Raw genomic sequence first — 13,337 nt, 5'->3', positions numbered from 1 at the left:
GAACATTTTTGCTTCTTTTTTATTCAATTTTTATAAAATATTGATACTTGAACACAAGCACTCTTTTTTTCTGTATTCACATCCGGATCTTGGTCAACGGGGGGCAGATAACTGTGGTCTTGAGCCAGGTAGTTACTCCTTTAACAATCACATCATGTTTTTGGTCGGAAAAGTCGCATTTATTAGAATTTGTTATTTATTATGTCACGTCCGTTAACAAACCAAAAACATGGAATACACTCTACGAAGTCGTTAAACTTAAATATTCCTTTCCATGTAGCTTTACTGTAGTTAACCGTAAATGTATTGTAATGTTTACATTCGCGTAACACTTTGTATATCTACGTGAATGAATACTCGACTACTGAATACTAGATAAAATTTACCCCATTCATAGCTATTTAAGAGATCTTTTAACTTAAAAATACTAGCCATGTTACTCAAGTAACAAGATTTCACCATACAGCTTGTATTCCCTCTATCGATTTGTATTCCATGTCAGTCAGTATGTATATATCCCTTTTTATAGAGCTGTTTGGCCCCGGTATGACATTATTTTAAATGTCTATTGCAATAGGCACATATCGAACTAGGGTCGGTTTATTCTGTTAGTAACAAGCTCAAGCAAAAGGTTTTAAACATTTAACTCATTTTGAATTTCTGTGTTCATTGTCTATGCTTTTACTCTTTTCTGATTATGAATAGTACATTACAATGTGCAGAGTTTTTAAGGCAAAAATACATTTTGTATGCTGACTTACAGAACTTTGATATATTAGCCTTTATTGAAACATGGCTCACGCCTAACATTGAATCTACTGAGTTGCCCTTTTTCTGTCTTCATTAAATCTGACAAATTTGTATTAGAGCGACGTGATCTTGAAGGTAATGATGTAGATTGTCTTTGGCTCAAATTACTCATAAAAACTAAACTGTTGGGTTCTTTTTACAGACCTCCTAATCCACTTCATATGTACTTAAAACTATTACCAACCCAATATCACTGGCGGTTGATACTGGTATAAAATATATAGTCATTACAGGAGATTTAAACCTTGAATTGATTAAATCATTATTTGGACAAACGTTTGAGTCCGTATGTCATCAATTCAATCTGTCACAAGTCATGCGTGGCGCTACTTATGTTACCGAAACCTCAGAATCTCTTTTCGACTTATTCTTAGTTTCATCAACAGATATTGTTTTAAAATGTTGTCTTTGGAACCATTTCAGGATCAGTCTGCTCGTTATCACTGCCCTTTTTTTGCATATTGAAATTCAACAAAACGGTCGGATCAACATTTAAACGAAAATCTAGAAATTTTTACTAGGGGACTATGTCGAACTTCGATCATGTGTCATCTTTTGACTGGAATTCCTGTTTTTACACAAATATCGATATGTAGGCTAATAATTCCACTGATCAACTTAGGATCTTTTGTGAAATATGTATACCGTCAAAGCTTATAACGATTCGCACTCCGGACCCCTAGTGGTTTCATAATGAACTCATTTGTTACTCCGTCAAAGACGAAGAACATATTAAAAAGCCAAACTGTCTAATGATGAACACCACTTGCGAGCTTATTTGACGACACGCAATTATGCCAACCATATCATAAGCATTGCCAAGCAAACACATTATGAAAAACTTGCTTCCATACCTCGGGATAATACCTTCTCCTCAATAAACTTTTGGAAAACTATTAGAAAAAACTACTCCAATCGGTATTTAAGCCAATTCCCCCTCTCACATATGATTGCACCGTCTACGAATCAATTATTCACAAGGCAAATCTTCTGAATAACTTTTTCCAATCACAGACCCTTCTTACTGTACCTAACATACCTCTTCGTTTTGTCTCTGATATCCTTTCCCTGCAGGATTGTGATATTTCCAGGCAAGATGATTTCGACTTAATAAAGGTTCTGAAGACTGGCAGGGCAACAGGACCAGACTCTGTAAACAGGTATGCCCTTCGGGAGATAGCAACCGAAATTTTGCAGCTCATTCGAGACCGCTTTTATTTCTCTCTTCGTTCTATTAGGGTACCTTACCGGTGGAAGCTGGCTCATGTCTGCGCGATCTTTAAGAAGTTAGATCCCTAAGATTTTAGTAACTACCGTCGAATATCGCTGTTTGGTGGTATTAGTAAGAACTTTGCTTGAATACAAGTTCAACTTACTAGTCATAACGATTTTTCTAACCCCATTTCAGTCAGGCTTTGTTCCAAAGGACTCCACCTTTAATCAGCATGTATCGATATATCATTATTTCTGCCTCGCTCTAGATGTGGGTAAAGAGGTTATAGCAGTATTCTGCTACATTACAAAAGCCTTTGATCGCATATGGCATGAAGGTCTTTTTTCAACCTTTCAGAAAGTGGTATTTCCGGTTCTCTTTTTATGGCTTACTGGTTATCTCAGTGAAAGAAAACAGTGCGTTGTCGTGTCTGGTACTGTGTCAGATACGGTTTCAATATCTGCCGAAAATCCACAAAGTCTAATAATGGGACTCTTACTCTTTCCTTTCCTTATAAATGATATAATACGCGAAATAAAATCACCAATATGTCTTTTTGCAGATGATGCAACCATATATATATCATTGTCGATGACCCCTTTTTTACTGCTCGGCAACTAAATGGTGACAAGATAATGATCTATATATATATTGTATCATTCAACCCAGCGAAAGCCAAACCACTTCTCATCTCTCGAAAAACATTAAGACAGGCACATCCACCTATCCTTATGGAAAATGTTCAAAAAGTGGAAGTTGTTACTCATAAACATAGACACGTTACACCCTCTTCATGACATGAGCATATTAAATCCGTTAAAACCAAGGCCTGACAACATATTTTCCACATAGGATCATTTAGATACGCTCTGAATCGCAAATCACTAGAATGTCTGTATAAAACATGTATTCGGCCACTGTTGGACTATTTAGATGTTGTTTGGGACAATCCTGCACAAGAAGACAGGAAGACCTACAGAAGGTTTAGCATGAGGAAACGAGAATCATGGGAAAACTGAGGAGATTTGAACTGCCACGACATAACGTTAAGCATTAGAAAGACTTCTTGGTTTGCTTCAAATCGTTGAAGGATCATCGCTCTGCCCTTCTTTTATTTACAGAAGAAAACAATAGCTAAACTGTGTTTAAAAGCAATAGTATTACAATGAAATACATCAGCAGCCAGTTGTATGAACTGATTCTGATCTTTCAGTCATTTAAGTGCAGAGGCTTGGCTTCTGATAATATGTCGACTATTTCATAAAGCTATATAGAACAGGGTGCAGTTTTGATTTTGTAATGTAAAAGGCTATCAGCCGGAACCTTCTAGTGATATCTACTTACGTTATGTGCTCAAACTCAACACTCGCATATTCAAAATGAGTTAACTTGTATTATATACTATAAATGATAAGTATAAATACGTAGGTCTGACAAACGGGCATTGTCTCACAAAAGGGCGTGATTTCAAACAAAATTACATGATTTGTCAATATATTGCAGACATGTTTCTCAAAAATTCTCAGAAAGGGTTCTCAGTTATTGGCAGCTATACATCCGAAACGAGGTCTACTTAGCTTAACCGGAAATATGTAGGACTCACAAGAAGGCCAAGTACAACAAAAACGATTAAAAGATAAACACTATTTTATTAGTTTTAAAGAAATTTTGAAGTGTTTAATCATCGCCGTTAAATACACGTTTGAGAAGATTTGTTATGACTGTAATATGTACATTCACAATATTTAAACCTTATTTTTCCGTCAATCATGAAGCGTTTGGCTAATCAATCCAGCATGATGTGTTTTGGGGTTTTTTTTTCGTTGCGGACGCATGGACTAGTGTTCCGTTTACGTTCAAAACACGGATACGTTCAAAGGAACAACTGAGTGCGTGCATATTAAAAAAGACATAAGATAAATAATGAATATGCTATTATACAATAAAATCTAGATGTGAAAAATTCACGAATTAAAACATTTCTCAAACAATTTTTTTTCAGACAAGCTTCACCAGAGTACTTAATTTGCAGCTTTCAAGACGATCATATGATTCAAGTATTTGAAATCTAATTCTTATCTTAAACTTTGCAATGAAAAGAAAAAACACATTCATTAAAGTTTACAATTTTACAGGTATGGGCGTGACTTTGTCAGGGAACGGGACATCTGGAGGTTTCACAGTCCAAGAGAACTCACCTCTTCAACTAACGTGTTCTTCGTCTACCGATACTCAGTATGTAACCTATTCTAGAAGATATACGGATAAATCTCCCAATATTATAACCGCAGTAGGGTACGGCTCATCAGGATGTGCCACGGACCCCACACCACCGTCTTACCTTAGCTGCTCCTGTGTCAGTAGGAGGGAGTACGTCTGTGTCATCCGGAACGTCACCAGAGCTATGCACGGAGACGTTTGGTTTTGTCTACCCGCTCGAGGAATTATAAACGATGCCAATGGGGATAAAGCAATCGTCGTAACAAGTATGTATTGTCGTCGTTACAATTATGTTTTAAAGTCGTTAAAACTATGTTTCATAGTCGTAACAATTCTGTTAAATAGTCGTAACAGTTATATTTAATAGTCGTAACAATTATGTTAAATAGTCATTACACAAATGGGAAATATAAGTGTCAAAGTAACTCTAAGTCTTCTTGACAGGTAAGTTGAAATGATATATTATATGTCCATGTATACAGGACTAAAACCAGATCGGATTACCAGCCAGTACTCTTCCTTTATTTTTATAAGTATGTTATGTTTGATTTATCATACCTGCGAATAAGGAATTTTTTTCCAAGCGTTGATATCCGCGAGAGTTACTAGGAACTAGTTTTTTATATGGCGTATTTTATTAAATGTATGCAGTTATGATTGAAAGGACAACATGCACTAGGTTTATTCCTGAATAACGTGAACCTGTGTTATAAGGTCTTCTAATAAAACATCTTGAACTATATGTGGAGTATCCTTTTCAAAATAAATATTAATAGGCATTTTACCATGAACGATGAACAAACAATGAGGACATTGAAACAACATTTGGAAAACACTATGTTGTAGTTTTGTCCAAAAAAAAATGTATTTTTGTTCAAATAAACCTTTAAATAAAGTTAAAAATGATACAATAATTAGTTATCTTTAATTTTAATAAAATACATATATAATAAAAAAACGTGCTATTGAAGTTTACTCCATATGGTTTATATATATCTACTACAGGTATTAAGGTGCCCATATACGATGGCTGTTCGTAAAGTTCGTAGACAACATTTAAATATAATAAGTATGTTAAGATAGAGAAAATAAAATGATACAGTCAAAATAAAGTTATTTCCGTACTGGATACCCGAACATGTGTCAAAATACATAGAACATAAACAGTTTTACAGAGGCTTTACATAACCTATCACAGCCACGAAGCACTTTGATGTAAAAACGCCAACATATAACATCACGTTACTTTCTTTTCAAAATATTCTCTCATGCAGTTCACGCACTTGTTGTGACGATCTACCCATTTCTTGTAAATGTCACGGTACCACGACTTGTCATATGTAGCAACTGTAGATCGTACGACCAGGGCGAGTTCCTTCATATCAGTGAATCGTTGTCCACGTAAATCCCGCTTAGGGCGTGGAAAAACAGCAAAGTCCATGGGGGCGCAATCGGGACTATAGGGCGCCTTTTCCAAACGTTCAAAGTCAAAAAAACCAATAGTCATCAGTTCATCGGCGGTTCTGTGTGAAGGTACGTTGTCCTGGTGATATATGATATCATCGGTACTCGCCTGAGGCCGCTTCTTCCGGTAGACGTGTAGAAATCCACGCGTATTACCTGAAAATAAACAAATTAATGTGAAACCGTAGGACGTTTTCGTGCCGGTAATGATCCGTTCCTTGTTAAATGAATAATTTTGTAATGTTTTTTTATGTCATGTATTTAATTAGATATAAATTGGTTAAAAACGTACCTTCAGATAATACGCGGCATTGACAGTTTGCCCTTTTGGTACCTGGTGCTGTAGGATCATACCTTCAGAATCCATAAAAAAATATACATGGATTTCTTAACAGACTTGCAAACTTTCGTCTTCTTTGATGGTGGTGAGGTCGTTTGTTTCCATACCATGGATTGCTGTTTGGATTCGGGTTTATATAAATAAAGCCAGGTCTCGTCCATTGTCACAATACGTTTCAGAAAAACATCACCCTGGCGTTAAAAATGGTCCTAAAAGGCACTTGAAACACTGATTATTTCTCTCTCTGCTCATCATTAAGTAGCCGGGTACCCATCACGCACAAACTTTCCGCATACATAGGTCCTGTATTATGGTCCGATACACAACATTTTTACAAATTCCAGTGAAATCACTTATTTCCCGAACGGTTTTTCTGCGATCAGTTTGTACAATATCATGGACCAATGCGATGTCGAGTTCAGTCCTAGATGGGCGACCCGTTTTTGGAGAATCATCCACGCTGATTTCACCGTCTCTGAAACGATTATGCCATTTAAACACTGCCTGAAAGACTTCTGCAACATTTCGAAGAACCACGCCCCATAAACTTCAGGGTTGCTGTTGGAGTCATCACCGTTGTAGCACAATGTTTAATAACGGACGTTGTTCCGTCCTTAACGTCGTATCCATGATTATGGCTGAGCTCGCTCACTACATATGGGTATTGATAATGTCGTTAAAAAATCAAATGTCGAGTAATAACGTCAATAATTCTTATGAATACGGATATGACGTCATAATTACAAAATAAGGCGCCAAATTCTCGTTTAGTTGCGTTTAAAGTGAGCGTTTTTGTTTCGCGTTATGTTTAGACATCAAAGTGCTCCATACCGACTATACCAGGTTTCTTTAAAAATAAATTTATTTCAGAAACGTTTATACTTTGATACATTGTTCGATGCTTTACTTTTGATTGGAATGTATATTTGAAATGAAATGCATTTTATTAAAATTGTCGTTGGTTTAATAACTGTATACCACTTGTCCACGAACTTTACTAATAACCCTCGTATACATATTAATCTAGGCATTATGGGGACCGCTGGATTGAGACGACAAAATGTCCGTTGACTGTAAGTTGATAATGCTTGAAAGCTTACTTAAAAAATAATTTTATTGTTTGAAATCTTATTCTTTTTTTTAACTTGAACAAAAATATTCTGAAACATTTCTGTGCGTATATTTGTAAATCTCTAAAAACAGCTATTAAGGCGACCAGGAAAAGAATAATAATTTTGGCCCAAATGAGCTATATATTAAGCATTTTTATTTGTGTTATTTTAAATAAAGCCTATTGTTCGCTATCCAGAAGTTCTATTGCCTAAAAAACCAAAAATAAGAAAGTCGATATAATGTGAACCATTATCATCCAAGTTTTTCAATAAACGGAAATGTAACCTTACGGAACATTACGGACTTTTTCGGGTATCTCCATCAGGTTATCCAATATGGCGTACATCTCTTGAGGAAATAGTATTGTAACTGTGTTGAATACATATTCTACGTGTTAACTTTAGTTATCATAACTTTTGAACAGTAGTATATATCGTCCATCCTTTGCAGAAAAGCAAATGAGTTATCCGGATGTTATTCATTCGAAAACTTAATCACTAGTTTCAACATTCGGCCGATATAATGGCTTGTATTTTGAAGGAACTCGATTGATCTCCAGCAAATTTCGTCTACCGCTTAGTCGTTGTTTTTACAAATGTTGGTGTGTTTCTATCTAAATAGGCACTCTTAACATCTCAGATAATCAATAAAAGACGAAAGGATGCAAATAACTTACATTTTGTGTGTCAATATAAATGACTGCACACATAAAATAAATTGCATTATGTTAGTTTTGTTTGATAAATTCGAACCATATAAAGTCTATCCACACCGAATCAACAGTACCATCATATAAGAAATGTTTTAAAAATAGCTACTTGCCAAAATAGAGTAGACAGGTAAAAAAGTTGCAATCCGTGACCAAATAAATACTGTTCAAAATTGTGAGTATTCATTTACCGTTCGTTCAGTAAAGAAGATATAATGGCAGAGTGGTTAGATAATCTGACGGCGTTGCCCGACGTTTTGAGTTCAAATATCGTCATGAGTTCAATATGCAAATAAGATACCTTTGGAATACACAATTATTTATAAAGATTGCAGGACAATTGCTCATGTGGAAGTAATATTGCAAAGATCTAGCAGCCAGGCGCTTAGCTGCCCACCAGTATACGCGAGTATACAGCTGAATCCACAGGATTCTGACAAAATAATGAAAAAAAAAATCAGCATAAGTTGCGGTATGCATATTAAACTACATGATCCTAAGAAAATTTCCAGTACTAAATAAAGCACCTCAGAACGCCAAGAATGCACATCACTTACCACTTCATGAATATAAAAAAGGAATGCAAGGGGTCAGACTTAAGATTGCCCATTATTTTTAGAGCAGTAAATACTGAATTTTATTGTGTGTAATGCACCTTTTTGTTTAGCATTTATCCAATTCATTTCGGTAAATATTGGCAGAAAAACTTATTTTGTGTATACATGCTTTTTGATGAAATATGGAGTTTTATCAGTTAAATACCAACTTGATATTTTCACTGCAAAATAAGGAGCGAAAATATCAACTTTTAGAAATACTTCCCCTTTATCAAAACAAGCCCTTAAACCAAAAAAATTGCTAAAACAAATAACTTAAAAGAGGTAACACAAGTTTCCAAAAAAATATTTAGAAATAAACAACTTACCGTTAATAGAAAAAATAATCCCGTTTTTTAAACGTATTCTTGAATTTTGAAGCAGTATATTCTAGCAGTTGCTTTCATACCAAACGAATTACAGACAAATACAACTGCTCGAACATAAATGGAATGTTATATCATCGTTGAAATATATTTTGAACTGTTAGTCATTGTAATACGTAATAAAAACTTCCCGAAAAATTCACCAAACAATTAACAGATTAACTGATGTATTTTTTTAACCCACCCACGCCTCAAAATCTGTCAACAACCTAGCGTGGTCTTAAGTGTTCACTCTTAAACTGTCTTCAAGCAAAACAGACTGGTCTCTGACACAGTTTGATACCTGAATTTCCATGCATCATACAACACACTCTTAAAACTAAGATAAATGTTTTATATCCAATGATTACCCGAAATTAATTTGCCAACACGTTCGACTTTTCAAATTTTCATTCAATAAATGGCGGCGTAGTTATTTGGTTATGTATTCATGCCCTGAAAGATATAAAAGTGCTTTCGGTTTTTTTGAATCAAAGTTGCACTAATAAAACTTCATGGATTAATGATCATAAACTCTTTGCACTAAAAAACGAGCGAATAATAATCTATAAATCTATAAAATAAGAATATCAGAGAACTTCTCAACAAACCGGAAATAGAAAGTTAACAGCTACATCATCCGCTATTATTTTGCAAGAGGGGCGTCCCACGTGTAGCAGCGTAAATAACACTCTTTTTTAAAAAAGGAGGTAATTTAAAAAATAAATTAAAGTACTAAATTAACTCCGAAAATAAGCATCAAAGAAACAGAATATTTGTTATTTTAGTGAAAGATCGCATTTCATTTCACACGTGATCATGGCGAGTTTTTCTGTGACACTCGTGAAATAAAATGACGATTAGACGATATACATGTTTTATGCGAGAAAGAATGTTACTAATGCTAAAAAATAGAATCAAGGATTGGGTATTTAGATATAGGTTCGATAGTTCAAACACGATATATAATTGATACACAATAAGTTATTGTATAAAAAGAATAGTGTGTGGCAAGATATTTAGGAAGAATAGAAGTTTGGTATATACCATATTGGGGAAACTTTGCCAGTCAGGTAATGGTCAGAAACGTTTCGAATCTTTTATGAATTTATGAACAGTATCAAATATTTTTGAGTTGTTCGCGTTGTTCTGGGTTGGATTGCCATAACGAATGAAACCAATGTTAATTTCTGTGGTAATTGACATATTACGAAAGAAAGTTTGTCAAGAGTCGGTATGTAAAGGAAAATAAATAAAATAGTGAGTACTACTTTCAACTTCACCACACTCGCAAAGAGGAGAGTTGATGATATTTTTACAATAAAGGTGATAGTTAAGACCACTGCAACTAGTACGCAGTCGAGTGTGAAGTACTTGCGATCGGCGGTTACCGTAATAACAGTATGGCGGGCTGACTGGCAATCGACTACGAAGTGCATACTTAAAGGATGCAATTGAACGGCAATCCCGTACATTCTGTGGAAGTTCATTCCAGGCACGTATAGTTGAAGGTAAGAAAGAGGAGAAGTAAGAATCTGTGCGTGACATAACCGTTCTTATGTAAGATGCATTCCTTAGTGGATAATTCTGTAAACTGACATTTAAAGGTGCACGGGATGACAGATACTCTGGGACAAGGCCGTTTTTCATTTTGTAAAAGACATAATTTGTGATTAATCCGTCTTTCTGAGAGAGTAGGCCAACATAGCTCCGCATGAAGAACATCAATCTTAATTAACTTAGAAGTCCCACAGACTATTCTTCCGGCTTCATTTTGGATCTTTTGCAGTTCATTGTTTTGTAGTCCGTACAATCATCCCAGACAACATCAGCATATTCAAGAATCGGACGGATGTTTGAAAAATAAATATTTTCTAGACATTTTCTGTCAGGACGGAACTTGAGCTTTCGCTTGATACATATTATTTTAAGGACTTTACTTCTGATGTAATCAAAGTGTTTATGCCATGTACAGTCACTAGAAAGAACCAAACAAAGTTGTGTATGCGAATTAATTTCTAAAATTTGTTGACCATACATAAACAAATCTGGATAAATACGCGATAGTCGTTTTCTGGAGAACAATTTCACTTAGTTTTTGCAGGATTAAAGGTGACTAGCCATTTATCAGCCCATGTACCGATGCTATCAATGTCTCTCAGGATTATTTCCGTGGCCCTTAATGGCTCGTCAATAAAGACTAGTATCGTATGCAAATAACCTAACATATCTTCCAATGTTGACAACAATGTCATTTATAAATATCAAAAATCAAAGGGGACCTAGAATATAACCTTGGGGTACACCAGCCTCAAGAAAGACCCACCCAGACATGGAGCCAGGGAGAACTACACATTGCCTATGTTTGCTAAGATAGTCACTAAACCACGAAAGTAAGTTGCCATTGACACCAGTTTCCTGCATCTTCACAATCAAGACCTTGTGCCAAACTTTATCAAATGCCTCACTGATATCAAAGAATACTGCTCTAACCTCAAGGTTATCAACTCATGCCTTACAACATGTGTTATAAAGGTATGCAAGCTCATTAAGAGTAGAATCGCCCGGCCGATAGCCTGACTGGAACGGGATGAACAAGTTTATGTCACGAAGGTGGTTATATATTGCCCTTTCAAACACCTTTTCCATTGTATTAAGTAGGCGAATAGGACGATAGTTAACAGAAAGTATGGAATCACCCTTTTTAAAAACTGCACTCATTAGCATCTCTCCACGGTTTTGGAAATCTACCGATTGAGAGAGACATATTAAAAAGGGAACACAACGGGCGAGCTAACGAGTGAGAACATACTTTTAGAATTCGATTGCTTTTGTCATCAAGTTCTGAACAGGCAGTGATGATATAATGTCAGTGATCTCACTTGGTAACACTGTGATATTATCAATTTTGCGGTTACTGTAATGATTGCTAGCTGAAGGAACAATGTGGCCGCTATCATCTAACAAAGATTTATTTTTAAAATGGGTATTGAAAATTTCAGCTTTACTAGCGTCATCTAGGCACCGTCAGAGGGATCTTGCATTGCATTTATGTTTGGCCTTGTTTGAGGATTAACAAACGACTTCAGAACCGCCCACCACCCTTTAGTTTGAGAAGACCCAGAGCAATTTTTTTATGAGAGATTAGAATAATATGTTGCTTTTGCGTCACGAATGGCCTAAGTTGTTTCAGTCCGAAGTTTAGGAAATTTACCCCATAGTTGGGTTGAGGTTGTATTTTAAGCCTTACTATAGTAACGTTTATGTTTGCGAATACGATTTTGTACATGTTAAGTCATCCAGGGTACGCCATCTGGTCGAATAACGACTGTTTTAGTCGGGATACATCTTTTTGCGTTAGTCAAAATAGCATTGGTAATATTGTCAGTGTATATAATAGGGATGGCAACGAGTACCCGAGTACTCGAGTACTCAATCGAACGTCCGAGTACTCAAGTACCAAATCACTACTCGAGTACTCGGAAAAAATCTATAAAAATCACAAAATACACGATTTACAGACGAAATAACAGATCTGGTGAGTTGCCAAGAGGACAATTTACGGTCCCTCTAATCCCCGCTGTGTACACAATTGACCCTAATAAATTAGTTGAGAGTTGCAAACTGTCAGCAAAGGGCCCCTATTTCCAATCAGCACTAATGTCAATAAGCGAAGTTTTGATAGCGGAACTTTCAACTTCACAATTCGATTGTTTACCGATAAGAGTCCTTTCACCAAACAATGTACGCTGACGAGCGAACGAGTAGCGACCGTTACGAGCATTGATTTCTTAATGGGCAATGATTATTACCATTGATTGGTTGATATCTTAAATGAAGAATTATGAATATTAATGAGGTAAACAACAATAATACAGTACGAAGTATTTCGTTCTTTATTCTTATGTATGCTATTAATTTTCGTTCATTGTAATTCTGATTGATGTTTATTATAAATCTTGACTATCTAGACGCTCGAATAAAATCCGGGTTAAACTTTCAAGCTATATTGTAGCTAATTTGCAGTGCATACTTATATGTAAACTCATTAAAGTGAAATGAAAAAGACAAAATTAAAAGCATGAAACAGCATTTGTTTTCCTTTCATATAATTTTCTGTTAAAGTAAATAATGAAAGTCTAATTTAACGATGACAATGACCAGTTATACGACCAACGCACAATATACGCCATGAACGGTACATGTATACACGATCTTGTCTTTCCAAAAAACAAAATCATTTTTTCCGAGTAATCGAGTACCCGAGTACTCGATCGAAAGATTGTCCGAGTACTCGAGTACCAATTTTACTACTCGTTGCCATCCCTAGTATATAATGATATTCAAATCAGACAGAGTCCCAATCAGTTCCCTCGAGAAGACCACACAATTCATCGTAGTTACCCCTATCGTAATACCATACTTCTCTCGAAAAAGAGGTAGACTAACATTTTGCAAATTTAAGAATGCCAAAAATAAGACAATGGTAGCGAATATTTGAGGCAGG

General features: G+C 35.5%; 1 protein-coding gene across 3 annotated transcripts in view; it reads left to right on the top strand.

Moving 5' to 3' along the window:
* Window positions 1-13,337, top strand: part of LOC128234053 (hemicentin-1-like) — a 107,451-nt gene that overhangs the window by 32,118 nt on the left and 61,996 nt on the right. For all 3 annotated transcript variants that reach the window (XM_052948016.1, XM_052948014.1, XM_052948015.1), the window contains one exon: window positions 4,159-4,509. In XM_052948016.1, the coding sequence (XP_052803976.1) occupies window positions 4,159-4,509 (351 nt within the window). The remainder of the gene's footprint in view (window positions 1-4,158; window positions 4,510-13,337) is intronic.

Source organism: Mya arenaria, chromosome 5 (genome assembly GCF_026914265.1).
Source record: "Mya arenaria isolate MELC-2E11 chromosome 5, ASM2691426v1".
Classification (NCBI taxonomy): Eukaryota; Metazoa; Mollusca; class Bivalvia; order Myida; family Myidae; genus Mya; species Mya arenaria.
This window is presented reverse-complemented; position numbering and strand designations above follow the sequence as displayed.